General features: G+C 40.0%; 3 protein-coding genes across 4 annotated transcripts in view; 2 read left to right on the top strand and 1 right to left on the bottom strand.

The window, feature by feature from the left end:
* kcnn4 (potassium intermediate/small conductance calcium-activated channel, subfamily N, member 4) overlaps window positions 1–7,203 on the top strand; it is a 28,978-nt gene extending 21,775 nt beyond the window's left edge. Inside the window, exons 6-9 of one of the 2 annotated variants that reach the window (XM_086079170.1) lie at window positions 1,584–1,705; window positions 2,752–2,821; window positions 4,402–4,568; window positions 4,791–7,203. In XM_086079170.1, coding sequence (XP_085935296.1) covers window positions 1,584–1,705; window positions 2,752–2,821; window positions 4,402–4,568; window positions 4,791–4,794 — 363 coding nt within the window. In that variant the 3' untranslated portion in view covers window positions 4,795–7,203. Of the gene's footprint in view, window positions 1–1,583; window positions 1,706–2,751; window positions 2,822–4,401; window positions 4,573–4,790 lie in introns of those variants that run through there. The other variant, XM_086079171.1, reaches the window with a different exon arrangement.
* Window positions 6,290–10,914, bottom strand: LOC147172173 (uncharacterized). Its single transcript, XM_086079172.1, has 3 exons — window positions 10,857–10,914; window positions 10,052–10,101; window positions 6,290–8,576 (listed from the first exon to the last, which is right to left on the bottom strand). The coding sequence occupies exon 3, from the start codon at window positions 8,457–8,459 to the stop codon at window positions 7,086–7,088; it is 1,374 nt and encodes a 457-aa protein (XP_085935298.1). The 5' UTR covers window positions 8,460–8,576; window positions 10,052–10,101; window positions 10,857–10,914; the 3' UTR covers window positions 6,290–7,085.
* A 75-nt stretch (window positions 10,915–10,989) lies between these two features.
* On the top strand, window positions 10,990–18,861 carry smg9 (SMG9 nonsense mediated mRNA decay factor). Its single transcript, XM_086078552.1, has 13 exons — window positions 10,990–11,396; window positions 11,490–11,564; window positions 11,868–12,102; window positions 12,187–12,284; window positions 12,370–12,482; window positions 14,254–14,365; window positions 14,477–14,572; window positions 14,674–14,759; window positions 16,634–16,740; window positions 16,821–16,928; window positions 16,989–17,114; window positions 17,183–17,330; window positions 18,266–18,861. The coding sequence occupies exons 1-13, from the start codon at window positions 11,142–11,144 to the stop codon at window positions 18,342–18,344; spliced, it is 1,638 nt and encodes a 545-aa protein (XP_085934678.1). The 5' UTR covers window positions 10,990–11,141; the 3' UTR covers window positions 18,345–18,861.
* Window positions 18,862–18,986: the final 125 nt, after the last annotated feature.

Below are 18,986 nucleotides of genomic sequence, written 5' to 3'. Positions count from 1 at the left end.
CTGTTTTGGAGGATACAACCTTTTCCTGCCTTCCAGTGGCTGCATCCTGTCACAAGGTGCATCTTTACACATTGCTCAATGGTTGTTTTGGTCCTTGTGTGTGTGCGTGCATCCTTCAAGTCCAGATTTACACTGATGGGAACAAGGGAAGACACCTGGATGCGGACACTGACAGCCTCTATTAATAACCATCGCAGTGGGGCCGGCGTGACATCATCACATTGGACAGGAAAACAAAGCATGCATGAAAAAAATCGGAGAAAAGCTGCAAAAAGTGATGCAAGAGGTGGCAACGTTGCGTAAAGAGCAGCAGGGGCTATTTTGTTTCCGTTCCAGCAGTTAGCACGATTTTTATTTGGTTCCTGTATAAGGGGGACACCTGCATAATTGCTGTTCAGCATTGGAGAGTTTACAGATTGACAGATTAAAAAATTTCTTTAACCTAGCCTCCTTTATTTACTAAAAATAATTTAACTATTGTGCTCAGGCCAAAGCAGTCAACGATTGCTTTGACATCATCTTAGTGCCAATGAACTATATTGAAGTGAATTGAAGAGCGTAATTTAGGCAAAAGTAGTGCTTTGCTGCCATCTTGTGGCATCGATGGGCATTTAAAAGTTTTTTTCTTTTCTTTTTTTGTCATTTGCGTGCAGATTGTTGCTATTCACAGCAGGGCTCAGGCTTTCCTGTGGCTAGTGGTGGAACACAGTACAGTAAACCCCCGTGATAATAGGGGGGTACGTTCCAGACCACCCACAATAGGGGAAAACCTGCCGTACAGAGGGACTATCTTACATACAGGCTAAAACTGACACATAACAACAAATGAGAATTGTATATTGAAAGCTTAATGCTAACATATAATGCGAATTGATTATTAGCATTGATGTAGCATTACGGTAATTGTAAACCTTCAAGCATCTGCTAGTCACAACAAATCGTATTGTGCATTCAGGACTACTGGGAAGTTTAACCAACCTGAAATTCCACCTGTGAAAGTCCGTTATCTAATAATGCTAACATAAAATCACAATGGATAATAGCATGTTACGATATTTAATTTATAAATCTTCAAACATCTGCCACACACGCAAACAAATTGTATAGTGCATTCGGCTAGTGGGAAGTTTAACCTACCTGAAATTTCACTTGTGAAAGTCCGTTAGCTTAGTGCTAACAATCACAATAATATATTAATAATAGCAGAGATGTTACGATATTTAATTTATAAACCTTCAAACATTCACAAACAAATTGTATGCTAACATGCAATGAGAATGGATATTAGCATACGCATAGGTGTTACGACAATTATAAACCTTCAAGCATCTGCTGCACACACAAACAGATCATAATGGTTCATTCAGGACTACTGAAAAGTCGGAAAGTCGCCTACTTACAAAAAGTCCAATGACTGCAATGAGCATTCGAGAAACATTACTAACAACAAAACTCCTCTTTTTTGGATCTAATAAAGCACAATGTCAGAGAAGGAGAAGTATGAACTCTTTAGCCTCTCATGTCACAAAAGTCACCAACAAGGCAAATGAATAAACTACCTTTTCTCCACACTTGTTGAACAGATCCGCCACGCTGCTGCAAACGTGCTGCGGGAGTGCTGGCTCCTGCACCGAGCTAACCTGACCAAAGGATCCCGAGGAGAACATCGAAGACACCAGAGATGTCTTTTGGAGGCCATCAGAGTGTATGTTACGACAGCTACAGGCAGGATGCGTATGCGTGTTTGTCTGTCTTGGCATGTTTTTAAAGACTGCTGTATTTATTTGAACGGGTTGTCTCATCAGTATGGAGGACCAAAACTGGCAAAATTCAAAATAAATAAAAGACTAAATAAATACATAAATGACTAAATGTGAAAATAAAAATGGATATAAAAATATATATAATTCGGAAAAAAATAAAAATAAATAAATGTATATGTGTGTATATAATCGTTTTTATTTTCACTTTTAGTCGTTTATTTATTCATTTATTTATTTTGCGTTTTGGCAGTTTTGGTCCATACTGCAAGACGAAATTTTATTCAAATGAGTGGGCGGTCCTAAACGTGCCTTGGATTGCAAACTGCCTTTCAATGGTCGAATGAGCGGGTCGGCGAACAAGGAAGTCTTGCCGGCTTGCATTGGAGAGCTCCAGCAATGGACGACTATCCTGTCCACTGTCACCACAACTTGCGACTTGATTTGCTCGACAACAAGTCGAGGTGACAGTGGACCAGGTAGTCGTCCATTGCCGGAGCTCTCCATGCAAGTCGGCGAGACTTCCTTGTTCAACCCAAGACACGCTTAGGACCGCCTCCTCATTTGAATAACATTTTGTCCTGGCAGAATGGACCAAAACTGACTAAATAAATGACATAAAGTGAAAATAAAAACTGATGTAAAAAATACAATTCAAAAATTAAGTAAAAATGTACTTATTTATGTATATATATTATGTTGTTGTTTTTATTTACATTTATATTTATTATTTTGGATTTAAATTTTTTATTATATTTTGTTATATCCGTTTTTATGTTCAGTCTTAGTCATTTATTTAGTCATTTATTTTTTGGTTCTCCATAGTGTAGTGCTTCACATAGCTGAATCTCTGACTTGGACACTGAATGTGATAAGTAGCATAGAAAATCAGCTGTACGGTTCTATTATGTAAACACAAGGAATGATTTTGTTTAATAGTACGAAAAATAACGGACATTGTGTTTGGAAAATTCCAACTTGTTCTCTCCAGATTTCGTCACTTGCGCCTCAAACAGAGAAAACTGCGCGATTACGTCAGCGAGATGGTGGATCTCCCAAAGGTAAACATTGATATTTTATTGATGTCATTGCTAACGCCTAACACCTGACCAAATGGAAAAAAATATGCAGGACCTTCCCAAAACAACGAATGCAATGTTTAGGTCTGTCAATAGGTGCTCAAATGCTCATTAAAATGTTTATTGAAAACGAACAGTTGGGACTTCGGCCAATTCAAAAGAAGTTTTCCATGGAGAATAAACTCAGGATACAGAAGGTTTTCCGGCAAGAAGCATTGATGTGACTGATTGGTTGATGCGGAAAACTGGCTTTGTTTCCTTGCAGGTGCACCTTCTCTCTGTACTTTTCATGACTAACTTTCAGTTAGTGGAACATGAAAATCTCCCTTCCTGCAGAAGGAACCTTGAAGAATTTTGAACAAAACTGAGCAGTAACTAACAGACATTTGTAGGTTACTTAGTAGTGTGTGTGTGTGTGTGTTTTTTTTTAAATTATTATTATTAATTTATTGGATAGAAATCAAACAATGGCGTATTTATTGTGTGTGTGTGTGTGTGTGTGTGTGTGTGTGTGTGTGTGTGTGTGTGTGTGTGTGTGTGTGTGTGCGGGGGGGGGGGGGGTATAGTTTTTGAGACTATCGAGTTTTCTCCCATTGTGTTCGGTTATAGTTAAAAACTATGATACCTTTTTTTTAAAGCATTTCTACAATGTTTTTTCCCCAAAATCTTGTTCTTTCGCAATACGTTCCTTTAGTAATTTTAATAAACTACTTTTTGTGTCTTTACTTTGCCTCTAAATGTCTTCAATTCTTCTCTTTTATCCCCCTTTGCTGTTAAATGTCTTAAAGGTGGCAGCCCTATGCCACATGCCGTTAACGAAAAAATGACATCACACTTGCTCAAGGCTCAGGTAATAAGGACCAATCACGGCTCAGCTTGTGAACATCACATGACCAAACCCAAAAAACAGGTGAGCTGTGATTGGTCATTATGTGAACCCTTAATGTGATGTCATTTTCAGTCAGCAGCAAGTGGCAAAATGGCCGCCCCCTGAGATGGATAAAAATGGGTGGATTTAGGAGTTTAATTCATATTCCACAAACACAATATTAATCAGAATGTCATGTTTAGACTAGAGGTGGTGCATAGAACATATTATTGTAAAGATTTTTTTTTAACTTTTGTTTGTAAATACCTTTGAATATTTTTAACTGTGAAACACATTGAGCTACCTTGTGTTTTAAATGTACTATACAAATAACGCTACCTTGCCTTGTAACATGAAAAAGCATAAAACAAAAAATAAAGAAAAAAAACAAGATTCCTCTTAGAGATGTTGAATATTAAAAATAATGTGTGCAGATTAATACAGACGTGATTAGCTATTGGCTGTAACAAGTTTTGCTCTGATCGACCAATCAGAGGACAGAAAAATGCTGATGTCATCGAGTTCTAGCAGGATTAGCGTAACATCCTGCCATCAGCAGAATTGTCCATTTGTATTCGGTCAATTAAAAAAAAAAAAGAAGAAAAAAAAGAAAAAGCATCCTGCCACCAGATAAAAAAAATTGAAGTATTTTAGTCATCTATTGGGACTTAAACCATTGCCTTTGTACGACCAGATGCAGATGATCATGTGCGACCTCAGCGCCAATTGGAATAACTCGTACCGGGAGCTGGAGCAGCGTATCTTATCCATGGAGCAGAAACTCGAAGAGCTGAGTCGCTGCTTCCAAGAAACCTCAAAGCTGCTGTCTCAGGTCCTACGTCACCGCAACCAAGAGATCAGGTAAACAAAGCCCACAACACTTGCAGTTGATGCTGTGCAGATCAGCAACATGACAAGATGGCCGAGAAGGGGCATCATAATACAGTGGCGGGCCGTGCATTTGGTACCCGGGGCCTTAAATGGGGACTACCTGACTTAATCAACCCCTTAATAATAATACTATCATGTCACATTTATCAATACTGCACAAAAACAATATGCATATGTGGTCCATGGGGGCAGGTGACACGACCACCGCACACACATCAGGAAAGAACTTTTCTTCCAACAATGCCTACAAAAGGGAGGCGGTGATCATCTCCACCTGTGCAGAGCTACTTGGACATGCTTCCGCCATTTGGAGGAGCAGCACGAGCTTCTAAGAAGTCATCTTCAGGCCCAGCTTCGGGCATCCTTCACCTGTCACGACTGTGGAGGAACTCATCGAGAGCTTTCTAATCTACACTGCCAAGTTTCAAGACTTGCTCGTTATTATTATTATTATTATACGCCACTATTTAAACTTTTTTTTGTTTGGACTCCCCTTATTTATTTTAAACTGTTTAGTATTCAGTTTCCAAATGTTTAAACACATTAAAACAGAAATGCAGTGCTGCATTAGAAAACATCTTTATTTTAAATTGTTTAAAAATCTTGGCATGTTCATCTCAAATGTAAGACATATTATGGGATGGTGGAAATCGAGGTTGTGTGGGGACATTGACAACAGGGTGCACCATGGCTTGCTTACCAGTGACCCAACTGCGTCACCTGGTGGACATCGAATAGTTTGGCTGCAGTAGTATCTCAAATATATTTTATATTTCATCATCACCCATGAATTATCATATCACAGTTGAGAAATCGAACAATACGATATTTGACATCCAGTGAGCCCCCGCATATTCGCTAGTTAAAATTCTAAAAATTTCTTTGCGACCCATCTTTTTGTTATTTGGTGAAAATGTTGTCTAGTTGCTGTTCTTGTGGGTTAAATTACATGAAAATGTTTTATCATCTGCTTTTAAGATGTCCTGTTTTGTAGGCTGTCCTTGAATGCAACTTATGCACTGTTAAAAGTGAAAATGAAAGTATGTTTCTGCTTTTCTCCCAATGCAGCTAATAGCCAGTGTAGTCCATTTTTCTAGTAGGCTATAATTTGACTGTATTCCCAAAAGATCCCATGCCAAACTTTTTTTATTTTATTTTTTTATGTTCTTTTATTGGGTTTGCAAGATAATTTGGATTAGAAATAGCCATTATGCCATTTTCCCAGCTATATTATAATATATATTCCCGGGTCCTCGTGACATCGCTGGTATTCGGCGTTCCGTGCTGTTTCAGCACCGCCACCTGGCGATTTGGAGGGACGAAATAGACCGTTACCTCAGGGTGTTGCAAACACATAGAAGAGTTAAAAATTTTGCTCAGATTGGGTCATTATTCTGAAAAACCGCTTTCCGCTGATTGGTAGTTGCCAACATGTTGGTGTCTTGTGGTAATCTTTCTCTTCGTGTTGGCTTCACGTTTGTGTTAAGTGCTAGTGTGCACATTTGTTTGCCCATGTGTAATGTGATGCTAGCTTTAGGCTAATATAAAAGCTAATACTAGTGATGAAACCTATGTGAGGGTAGTTTGGGCACAATATGCAACTATGTACTATTTATGTAACGTGTTCATGGTTGTGTACGTATTATAATTTTTTTATTTTTTTTTATTCATTGATGAATCAGAAAAAAACATTTCATTTCCATCCTTTATTAAAAAGTTGGACATTATTTCAAATTCACAGTGCAGAAAATGCAAAGAAATTGATTAAGATTCAGTTATTGGTTTGGGCTCCAACATGACAGAATAAGTTAAAAACATAGTTACTAAACTCCTTGCAAATGCCTTATTGTAATTAAACACAAAGATGAGAGAATATTTACTGTTGAGGCTAAAAGTAACTGGATTTGGATGATTTTTAATTGAGCTGGCTCTCAATTATTGATCAAAATTGTTGCAGACTAATTTCATTAATTGATTGACAATTTTTTGTTGCTCCTATAACATTATTTGCTAGCATCCTGTGGCATTTACTCCATAACAACCCATTTTTGCAGGTGTGTCAAATACTCTTGAAATGTTCTCTATTAACGGCAAAGCTGGTTTCCTGGCAAATATCGGGGGTTCACTGTAGAGCTTCCATGAAAACAATCAAGCCAAAAACAGATACCTCATTGGAAAAGAAGCACTTTGTAAGAAAACTGCTCACATCTGGACAAATTATCTGGGGAAACTGGAGATCTAAAAAAATATATATATATATATATATAGTATTACTAAAATAACTGACATTTCTTGTGTTCTTTTATGTTGTCAATATGAATAGAAATTTGCATGTCATTAAAACTGTCCAGGACATGTTTAGAATTAAAAGCTGTGTGGGGTGTTGACATGAGTTTCACATACTTTCCATACAAAACAGGTAAATAAATAAGACATCCTTTTTGGTTTTCACACTTTTGTGTTGGTGCTCATCATTTACAGATATTTTCAAAATATCTGGTTTTCATTGTTTTTAATCTGATGCCATATATATGCAGATGCCCTATAAAAGACATATCCACAGCTGCATGCAAGGGGCATCTTACACTTTCCCCGGCATTTCTTCTTCTTCCAAGTCTTTCCCCTCAGGTGCTTGGCTAAAAGTCTCGTGCCGGCGAAGGTGTTGCCGCAGTTGACGCAGATGTAACTCTTGGTTTCGGCGTGCTGCACGCAGTGCCGCAGGAGGTGCAGCCGGTGCTTGAAGGCCCGGCCGCACTGACACCGGTGCGAGCGGCGGCCCCGGTGGAGGTAGCGGTGGCTAATGGCGAGGGAGGGCTGCCGTAGGACGGTGCCGCATTGTCGGCAGGTGCGCAGCACCCTGGAGTGCCGGTGGGTGTTTGTGCGCTCTATGGAGGCCAACTTCTGGCTTTGGTTCTCGAACAAGGCCAGAATGGTGGGAAGCGGAGCTGAACATGACGGGTCGAGGTGGCTTGTCTGGACCTCGGCGGAAAAAGAATACGTATGGTCCGTAGGGAGCTGTCCATTAATGACCTGCTTGGTGGGCTTGAGAGTACTCTCTGCGCACACATTGTTGTCAGTCAAACTCGGTGGTTTGTTGACGATGCACGACTTGGTGGTGACCACCGACGCGTGAACTTTGGTGACGTGGGTCAACAAGAACTTTTCACTGACAAAGAAGGACTTGCATATGGCGCACACTTTGGGCATGGATTCGGAGCAGAAGCAGATCAAGCGTATGCGGCCCAGGTTGGGAGGATGGTGCTGACGGTGCTGGTCCAAGTTACTGAACACCTGGCCGCAGATGTCACACGAGTACAAGATGATGTGGTGCTCCTTGAGAGCCGCCTCGTTAGGAAACAAAATCATGCAGCGGGAGCACTGAAACGTTTTGCCCGAGAGGCTGATGCAGTGGCGCTGATGCAGCTTGATGGACCTGAAAGGCCCTCGGCCGCACGCTTTGCAAATGGTGTCCTTTTTAGCAGGAGGGGCGGGCGCGCCTCGGCCGGGATTGTCTGCAAAATCGGCGGGCTGCGCCGAGCTCGAGTGCGTGTCATTGAGCTCACTTTGATCTGCTTTGAAGTCGTTATCGTCCTCTGATGTGTTGCTCGTTGACGCATCCGTACTCGCGTCATCGGAGTCCAGGGGTCTTCCCCATTCGCAGTCCACGTCCGACGCTAGCGCGCTCCTTTCGCTCGCTGAGCCCAAGCATGGTTCTTCCGCATGCTTGTTAAGCTCCCACACGTTACTAAAAGACTGAGAGCACATCCAGCACACCGGCGGACAGTGCGCATTGTCCAAGTGTAAGGAGAGAGACGTCATGCGTTGGAAGGTGATCTTGCAGATGTGGCAGGTGGTGCTCATTCTGCTGAAACATTTACCGCACTCCAAGCGTTTTGCCCGCCAGCGACCGGAATCCTCCTGCACTTGTGCGACCTCATCACAATCGAGTCCTCAAGACGTAAGCGACCAACGGATAATCTGAAAGAAAAGCTTCGTGTTAACATTTTTTCATCTGTCATGAGATACAAATTCCAAAAAAGTTGGGACAAATTATGAATGAAAACGGAATGCAATTATGTGGAAGTGCCTAAATTTTAATATTTTATTCAGAATAGAACATAAAGAACAGGTCAAAAGTTTAAATTGAGAAAATGTATCATTTGAAGGGAAAATTATGTTGATTTTAAATTCTATGATGTCAACAAATCTCAAAAAAGTCAGGACAAGGCCATTTTCACCACTGTGAGGCATGGATCGAGGAGACAAAGCTCCAAGAAATAGGAACGCTGTCCCATTCTTGTCTAACCCGCGTCTCTCTTAACTGTTCAGCTGTCTTGGGCTTTCTATGTTGCACCTTCCCCTTTTATGATGCGCCAAATGTGCTCTAGAAGTGAAAGAAGTGGACTGCAGGCTGGTCATTCCAATACCCGGATCCTTTTCCTACGCAGCCTTGATGTTGTAATCGGTGCTGCATGTGGTCTGGCATTATCGTGTTGAGAAATGCAAGATCTTCTCTGAAAGTGATGATGCCTCGATGGGAGCATATGTTGTTCTCCAATCTGAATATACCTTTGTGCATTGACGATGCCTTTCCAGATGTGGAAGCTGCCCATGCCACACGCACTCGTGCAACCCTTGTCCTCTTTAGTCCGTATGATATAGCGCCCCAGTTTTCCACAAAGAACTTGGAATCGTGATTCGTCTGACCACAAAACAGGTTTTCACTTTGCCACACTCCATTTTAAATAACCCCTGACCTGTCTCTGAGAGACACTGCCACTCAGAGAAGCTCTTTTTATACTTCAATCAAGTTGCCAATGGACCTCATTAGTGGTAACTGGTCTTCCAGCAGTTTTTTTTGTATAAGTACAATTGACTTTTCCAGCCTGTCCCAACTTTTTTTTTTTTATGTGTTGGTACCATGAAATTTACAATCAACATATTTTCCCCTTAAAATGATAGTTTCTCAGTCAAATTTTTGACCTGTCATCTATGTTCTATTCTGAACAAAATATTGAAATTTGGCACTTCCACATAATTGCATTCAGTTTTTATTCACAATTTGTATAGTGTCCCAGCTTTTTTGGAATTGGGTTTGTATATTACAGTAGAAACTTTAACGAACAAATTCGGAATTAATAGTAAGCCCTCTCTTCGGGCCGCCTGTGTTGAAAGCTTCTTCTAACATTCCAGCATCATGAGGAAACATGACTAGAAGGTCATAGTTTTGTTTTGTTAGTTCTGTTGCATAACCATGTTTTTATTTTTTTAATGATGTGCCTCTCTAATTGGAAGTGGGCTGTATTGCATTTTCAGCAAAAGAAAATGGAAGAATTTCAAGTCCATAATAAATTTAAAAAATTGAACAATTTACAGTATGATTTTCTTTTTCTTGTACCACTGTATCAGCTGTACTGAATTCTGCAGCACTTCTTGCTTGTTGTGATCATCACCTTTGACTCTCTTGACTTCTGCTCCTCTGAATCGGTGATGGTCTCTTGAGCTGTGAAATAGGAGAGCAGACATTAACATTATGTTTAGGCCTCTACACACCAATCCGACATGAAAATTGATCTTATACGCAAGCACGGCCAAGATGACGGAATATTACAACAGATACATTGAAAAGTACAATACTGATCATTAATTCCCCCCGATTTTTTGCATTACTTGTCACTTAGTCTATCACAACAGGAGCCCACGGTAACCGGGACGAATAATAAAGATCACTTCTGTTGTTATAAATATTATATTGTGGAGTTTGCGATTGTTATAACCTGTCTCCGCCACCATAGCAATGTGATTCGAGCAACTAAAATGACAGCTGTGGCATTACTTGTGATTGCTCGTTTCGTTCGATAACATGGTTTGCATATTTCCCACTCTGCATCGCTTTCAGCCTGTAACTAAACACGCCTTCTTGTAGTCCTACACACAGTGTCATCTGGATTGTAAAAAACAGGGAAAAAAACTTGCACAACCATAAGACTTAAAAACGTTGCACCCTAACTTGTAAGATGGTGAGTTATAAACAACAACTAACATAACACTCTACTACAGATTATGGGGTGTTGGTTGGTTCGAATGATTAAATTATTGTAAGCAACTCACAGTTAGCTAAATAACTTGTAGCTGGGGATTTACAGTTTGGAATTAAATGGCGTCTATGTAGGTTTTGTGCATTGAGCGAGCAAATGTCTAAAGGGCGTGCTTCTTTAAAAACGAATCCACATCATAAAATTAAACAACAACAACAACCTTACGGTAGATTTGAAGTTATTGCGATGTTGTTGGCGGTAGCACCTTCACAGCACCCTTCAAACCGGAAGAATAATGCGGTCGTTTCCTGTTCCCACAATGCACCACGGTAGTGTAACTGCACATTGCAAATTGTAAAAGGAACGAGGCCTTTGACGACGGTATCAAACATAAAACATTAAAGAAAAAAACAAACGTATATTTTCACGGTTAATATGTGTCATTCAAGTTACACTTTAATTATTTCAAAATGATCAATTGTGTCGGAACGACTGATGTTCTACTATGTTTCACAACGTCAACATTTATGAAACACATATCTGTTTGATTTGTCAAACCAGAGAGAATCAAGGTGGATTCGTTGCCTACATTTGCATTACCGTTGTTGTAAACATGTCAGAATCGGGCCACAGCCAGCCTGGCATATATGGACAGGGACGTAGGAGAAGGCGACGTCGTGGCGACCGGGACATTCTACCTCCAGGCCAGAACCTGTCCGGTCCCAGTCGGGATCGAGAATACCAACCGCGGGAGCGAAGGGTAACGCTTAATAACATCGATTCTTCTGGCGTCGTCTTCACTGCTGCTTTAACTGCAAGATGTGATTAATTTTGATTATTTGTTTGTTTTCAGGACGGAAGTGAGGAACCACCAGGTCCAATGATTCAGAAGACCCCCATCATTCTGGCGAAGCCCCCCGGGGAGAGGGTATTTTAGTTAATCAGTAATCACAAATGAAGCCCTTTCTCACAAGCACTATATTACCCTATATATCTGTTCATCTAAATATGTCAGCGACATATAGTGCCAGGCAAAACAATTAAACACCTTCCAATAGATGGCAGACGGTACAATTAAGATGACTATAAATCTATTGATGTGTGCAGATTGCAACATATGTGTTTTGCTAGTCTAAATTGACTGTAATAATTTCTGCTCTGACAAACCATTCTAGATAGATAAAAATGAAACCTGACAATGACATAATTTACTGATTTGACCCTTTTGAAGGCCAAGCCATTACAGAATGCGCCAGTGAGCGGAGCTCCAGTTCTTGAGAAGCCAATCATGCTGATGAAAGCTCGGGATGACACAGTAAAGCCAGCAACTCCCCCAGAAGCAACGCCTCAGCCTTCCGGTCCCGGGCCCTCCAAAGTGGAGAGGGAAGGCCAGCGACCCACCCAGCCCGTCTACCAGATCCAGAATCGAGGAATGAGTGCTTCAGCAACAAGCAGCGCTGTGGACCGTGAGTTACAGTATCATTGATTTTACTCTGAAAAAGCGCAGAAAGAGAGAGAAAAAAAAATCATATATACTGATCTAATTGCAGCCTTGATTGGCCAATCGAAACTCATCCCACCAGAGAAAATGAAGCACAGCATCAAGCTGGTGGATGACCAGATGAACTGGTGTGACAGTGCCATGGAGGTGAACTCATCAGTCCATAGGCTTTCCTTTAATGCCAAAAACATTTAGTAGTTTCTTAGTTGTAATGTTGTATTATGTTCTGCAGTACCTGCGGGACCAAACCGATATGCTCGTGGTGGGAGTCATTGGCCTGCAGGGAACTGGGAAGTCGACTGTCATGTCTCTGCTATCAGCCAACACCCCCGAAGAAGACCAAAGGTAAATAAGACCACAAAATATAATGTATGTCATGTTTCCTGATTGAGTTATGTGTCTGCATAATTACAGTTTATACATTTTCAACCCAATATAATGCTGATCACGCCTTGCCAGTCCGTCTAAGTCAGGGGTTTGATTTTCAGCTTTCTCAATTTCTCTGGTTTCCTCCTACATTCATAAAACTTGCAAAAAGAGGTTTGGTGGTGCTTCAAATATTTAAAACACAATGACACATAAATATATATATTTATTTTTTATTTGTTTGTGCAGGTTTCCCACACTACTTGCTGCCCTGCTGCAAATTGCATCATAATAATAATAATTGATGCCCTCCTATAAATGCTTGTAATTTAATCAATTAAGATATGTGTTCAGTAAGTCCATTCGCACCAAGACAGGTCCTCTTGTGGCACCTTTGGACTATTAAACAGGGCTTTGGCACCATCGTGTGTCATCTCAACAGAGGTGGCTAGAGTAGCCAAAAATTTTACTTAAGTAAGGGTAGTGTTACTTGAACATGAAGTCTGATTTATCTTTTTTTAAAAACAATGTCATCAGATATACAAAAACATAAAAGTATGTGCAAATGCTGGCATCTTAAAATCATAAAATACAAATAAATAACTCTTTGAGCTCATTGTGTTCTAACTTCTGCCATGGTGCTCAAGCAGGCATGCGCAGTGTTTTCTTTTTTTGTTTTTGTTTTTTGCTTGTTTCAAGTGAATTGTTTGATTGACGCTAATATGCGAAGATGACGCTCCCTCCTTTCATGCTCCCACACAGTGAGTCAAGCGGAGCGCTTGAGTGAAAATACGGTGAATCTAATGTATGAATGGGGCGGCGGGTAACGAGTGTAGCCCAATATAGCGTTTTAAGAGTAGCGTTACTTCTTCACACATCTACTCAAGTAAAAGTAAAAAGTACTGTGTGGTAAAACTACTCTTAGAAGGTTTTTTTTTTTTTTTTCAAAAAGTCACTCAAGTAAAAGTAACAGAGTAAATATAACTCGTTACTTCCCACTTCTGCATCTCAAGGTTCTTAAACAGTGCTTTGGCTGAATCTTGGGGCATTTCAGAAAACTTTTCAACAAATAATGGTGGATCAGATCTCAAAATGGAGTTAGTTTGTGTGTAACAAAGCTCAACGAGGTACACTTTATGTTACACGCTTTGAACACACGGTGGCATATTGGTTCAAGCGACCTCTTGTCTAGTGCAGATGAAGAGCTCATTTTAATATTTTTTTTCAGCGCATTCAAGCAACATTTGAAACCTGCATGTGTTACTGGGTGTGGGTTTCTTTAAATGTTGAAAAAGGAACCCGGGCAAACAAGTCATAGTTTCCCAGGTGAGAACGATGGCGCAGGGTTTCAAATTGCACACTTGGCACGATGCCCTTTTCTTATCACCACTGGATTAAAAGTTTTCCCACACGCCAGCCTTCAATTACCATTCAAGTGTAAGAAAGAGAGAGCGAGAGATGTTGGCAATGTGTTTTGCAATAAAAAATACACAAAGTTTTTCTTCATCTCTTATGATTTCCAAAATGTTTTATGCAAAGGCTACGTGTTTTACACCCTCAAAGGCTACGTTCACACTGCAGGCCGTGATGCCCAATTTGGATTTTTTGTTAAAATGTAAAAAAAAATCGGAATTGTGCCGTTCACTCTGCATGAAAAAAAATCTGATACTTGAGCCGCAGTTAGAACGCAGCCATAATGTTTACTTGCAGTGCATGTTTGGAACTAACCCGATTGTTGGTGTGCACACAGGGGCTACGTATTCAAAGCCCAGACTCAAGAGATGAAGGAGCGAGGTGGAAACCAGAGCACAGGAATTGACTTCTTCATCACGCAGGAGAGGATCATCTTCTTGGACACTCAGGTGGGAATCAAAGTCATGGCGGTATAGTATAACTTGGGAGCGTGAAAAGAAGTTAGCAGAGAGCATTTTCTCTTTATTAGACTTTGAAAACGAGTGTTTTGTTTCCCCCAGCCAATGCTCAGCCCGTCTATTCTGGACCACCTCATCAACAACGACCGCAAGTTGCCCCCAGAATACAATCTGCCTTACACTTATGTGGAGATGCAGGTTAGAGGCCACCCCATGCTAAAAATATGATCTCTACCCGGAGACAATGAGGCAATTCTGAATTAACAAGAGAACTTCCCCCCCCTCTAACCTCTGTACAGTCTCTTCAGATTGCCTCCTTCCTGTTTACAGTTTGCCATGTGGTCGTTGTGGTTCAAGACTGGTTCACTGACTTAAACCTCTACAGGTGGGTACTTGTTGATCCGGGACCTCGCTGTGTTTGAAAAGAATATTAGTGACACGGGGAGGCAATAACCCAAAACATACCCGGTCCTCTCTCAGGAATGTTGGGCATTTCTTCTTGTACCATGAGAGGATATTCGTCTTCTGTTTCATAAGCTCAGTAATGTTGTTCTCGCAGTTGGCCTAAAGGACGACACACGTGGGCAAATCCAGGCTTGCAATGAATGTACCCATCAGACTACTTGCTATGTGTCATTTACCTTGGCGGCTATGCAATTATCCACAAAAGATTCACATGTTGGGAGATTATGTTGTGTATTTTAGAAGATTCTGTCTGCTCGGATCATTAGCATAGCAACGCGATTCTTAACGTTTGAACTTGAGCATCATGAAGTATGCAAAAAATCAGTGGCAAGGCCGTAGATTGATATTTGATTAAAACAAATTATTATTATTTTTTTAATTTTTATTATTTTTATTTTTATTATTTATTTTATTTTATTTTATTTATTTAACTAAAATAAAAAAAATTAAATTGATATTTGATGAATGACGTAATCCGCCAATCAATAACTACCACTGTCATGTCACAATTATAAAAACCGTGATATCAATACTATACAAAAATGCTATATAACGGCTTGCCATCTAAATCAGCTGGAATGATTCAAAAAAAAAATTTTTTCTAAAAACATGGCAAAAACTTTCCAGGGAAAAATTCTCACTAGAAATGGGGATTATTAAATGGATTCATTTGCGCAGATTTCTACAGTCGTGTTTTGATAGTACAGCTTGGCTCGCTCTGACCAACCAATCAGAGGACATAAAAATACTGACGTTAATGTGGGCGAGCTAACTGACTGTCAGCTGAACTTGATAGATGATCATTTAAATACATTTAAACTAATATAGTTTTAAGTAGGGGTGTCAGATGATTAAATTTCTTAATCGTAATTAATTGCATGACTTCATTAGTTGACTCATGAGCGTTAATCACACATTTTATCTGTTCTAAATGTACAATAAGATATACAATAAGTTTTCATACTCTTGTTAACATAAAAGTGGAAAACATGTTAAACTCAGAAATATGGCAGCATATTTTAGTCATTGATACAGTCATTTCATAATAATAATCTTAAATTAAAATTGAAAAGATGTACTACTGTACTGTGTGATGTTGATTTGTATTGAGGTCAATTTTTTTTGCCACTAGATGGCATCATTGCATTTGTAAGACATTGGTGACAGCTGAGTGCATTTTTCTTTTCATATTCAGAGCTATCTAATCTTTAACATGAAGTAACTTGTGAAATTCTGCACATTTTTTAAAATTGCAAAATACAACTTGACCCCTGTCTCCACAAATCTATGCATTATTATTACATTTTCTACTGCAAAGTTTTGACGTGGTCTGCTGCGTTGCGACTGGAATTCTCCCAGTTACAGGCTTTCCAAGTAAGGGCCGGTCATTAATCGCACGATAAAAAAAAATTGTGCCGTTTAAATTAACTCAAAACTAACACACTCATTTCGACACACCTAGTATTTAAGTTATATTGGCCCACACTACTGATTCCGAAGAGTGACATCACACAGACGCTGCAATGTGATTGGACGAAAGATGTCACATCTACAGACATATGCTTGCAGCAGTGAAGCCAAGAGAAATGCCACAAAATGAATAGAGTGCGAGGAATAAATAAATAAATAAATTAATTCAATTTGATGGAACAAATGTTACCGTTTTGCTTACAAATATAGTTCTGTAATTCCGATCATTTTTATGCCAGCAGGGAAGGCCTGACTGGTTGGCCCCCCGATTCTCCACCACGGCAAGAAATATAATCGTCATTATAATCATCATTTTTTTGTTAGGTTTCTTCAAACGGCCGAAATGCTTAAACCTTCAACGCCGTCCGCAAGCCACGACAGCACTGGCTCGTCCGGCAGTGAGGACGGCGCAGAGTATTATCCGCATATAGGTGGGGCGTGTTTACTCACTCGGCCATCCGTCTTTTTGATGACTTTTAATAAAAGTGCTTCACTCCTCTCCTGATTTTAGTGTTCCTTCAGAATAAGAGCAAGCGTGAAGACTTCTGCCCAAGGAATCTGAAGGACATGCATATGGTGGTGGATAAATTAATGGCCTACTCTCACCTCAAATATAAAGGTATGTTTGTTTGTCTACGAATTTTGTCAAATTCGGACTCACGTAATGAAACATTTTTAGGTTCACTATCTATGCTGGACTGCAATATTTTCCCTGGCCTGAGCCAGAACTACATGCCAACGGAAGTCAACATGTTCCTGCTGCCCATGCAGGACATTGACGGCGAGGATAATCTCACGAAAGCAGGTCAGACATAATCAAAGTGGCCGTCGAACTTGAAAAGTGGGCCGAACTCACCAGTTTGCTTTGTTTAGGCTCCACTACGACGTATCCCCTCTTCCCCTTGCTCCCGGGTTACAAGGGACACCCGTCCTTCTCCACCATGGTCTCCAAGCTGCGCAGCCAAATACTGGCCATGCCCCGCTGTCAGCTGTCACACACCATCCTCACGGAAAAGAACTGGTATGCAAACAGTGTATATATATTTCATATTGAAGAATATATATACATGTATACCATTTTTTTAATTAAATTAATTTTATTATTATTATTACTTCTTCTTTTTTTTTTTTTTAAGATGGCCGAAAATACTATTGAAAGCATGTTTTCACTCACAGGCAAATATTTAAAATAAAACGTGTATTGAAGCCATTTATTTTTAATTAATTTTTTATATTGTGGGATGATTTTGACATGATTTCAGACACCATGATTTTGGGACCATACATTATGGTACTGTATATTTAAAATTGGGGGGGTTACTGGGGGCGAATTCTTAATTTTTTTTTTGGTGTTTTGTAACAAATAGCTTGCTCAATTAACTCATTCACTCCCAGCCATTTTCACTGAAGCAACCCCCTTCAGTCCCGGCTGTCTTACTGGATTTTGACTGATTTTGCAAGGCCCACAGAATATTTTGTTCTATTGCTATAAAAACATAGAACCTACCAAAAGAAAGATTAGAGTCTCTTCTTTCATCAGGAAAAAAAAGTCTTGTTTCTACCTGTTTCCGTTTTTGCAGCAATTAGCATTAGAATAGAGCTTAAGTTTCATCATTGTTCACATATCTATTTAGAATTGTGAGTAAATGAGCTTTTCTTCAACATGGTCCTGGTTGATCTCTTTAGCTCTGCTGCCACCTGCTGGCCGTTTGTGTAATAACTACCATTTTTTTCAACCATTCTTTGCAGTTGAGAGGCTGCATCAAAGCCTTCTTTCTGTATGCTCTAGCATAAAAACAAAACAAAAATATGTTTTTGTGAAACATTTAAAATAGAATGTATTTATATGTTTTTGGGAGCAAATGAGTTAAAAAAAATTGATCATGCACATCTGTATTTATCATCAAAAAGACACAAGTGAAAGTTTCCAACATTTGTTTATTTCCGTTTCTACAGGTTTCACTATGCCGCTCGAATCTGGGATGGTGTCAAAAAATCCTCCGCCCTCTCCGAATACAGCCGCTTGCTGGGCTAGAATCAGCCCTGATGCTTTTCCATAGCAGCGTGACACGGGAGGACCCACAAACAGGATACATGGCTTTGAAACGTTTGCAGCCTCTGAGGCAAAAACAAGGATGGGCCGCCGCTGGCTAAGGATGACATCACCTGGGAACGTAGACGCGTGTCTGTGTCGTACCTTTCCCAGGGAAATCAGGGCAGTTCAGCAGTGGGCGCTACGCCCTGGATCGCCAAAGCCGTTGAGCGGACATGTCTACACATGATGCAACGTCCGTTATTGACTTATGGGACAATGCGACTGCACTATTGTGGTTGTGAGCAGCCGGTGCAAGACTTTTCTGGTATCAAAAGAAAAGCTTTCATGAATGTGATTTTTTGAATAAAATTGAAGTCTGCTTAAATTGACTCACATGTATATGTTTAAAAAGCAATCGCAGCTGGACCATGTGCGAGGTTGTAGATGAGAGAGGAAGAAGCTTGACGTCTACACTGATCAGTGTGATAAAATAAAAAAAATTAAAACAGGCTGCAAATGATTTGCGTACCAATGTATGTGTAATAGAGCATAGCCAGCCTCTTCCTTTAGCATGCGAATATGAGATTACAACTTTTTTTCAAGAGAAGAAGATGGATGGGAGTGGTCTAAGGAAACACTCCT

This window comes from Leptonotus elevatus, chromosome 6, assembly GCF_054856555.1.
Source record: "Leptonotus elevatus isolate MCC_2025b chromosome 6, RoL_Lele_1.0, whole genome shotgun sequence".
NCBI classification, from domain to species: Eukaryota; Metazoa; Chordata; class Actinopteri; order Syngnathiformes; family Syngnathidae; genus Leptonotus; species Leptonotus elevatus.
This window is presented reverse-complemented; position numbering and strand designations above follow the sequence as displayed.

Coding starts and splice junctions, on each gene's coding strand:
- LOC147172173 (XM_086079172.1), bottom strand. CDS start 8,459: ATGAGCACCACCTGCCACATCTGCAAGATCACCTTCCAACGCATGACG.
- smg9 (XM_086078552.1), top strand. CDS start 11,142: ATGTTTCACAACGTCAACATTTATGAAACACATATCTGTTTGATTTGT. Junction 14,366..14,476: donor TCATCTTCTTGGACACTCAG/GTGGGAATCAAA, acceptor TGTTTCCCCCAG/CCAATGCTCAGCCCGTCTAT. Junction 17,331..18,265: donor ATCCTCACGGAAAAGAACTG/GTATGCAAACAG, acceptor CCGTTTCTACAG/GTTTCACTATGCCGCTCGAA.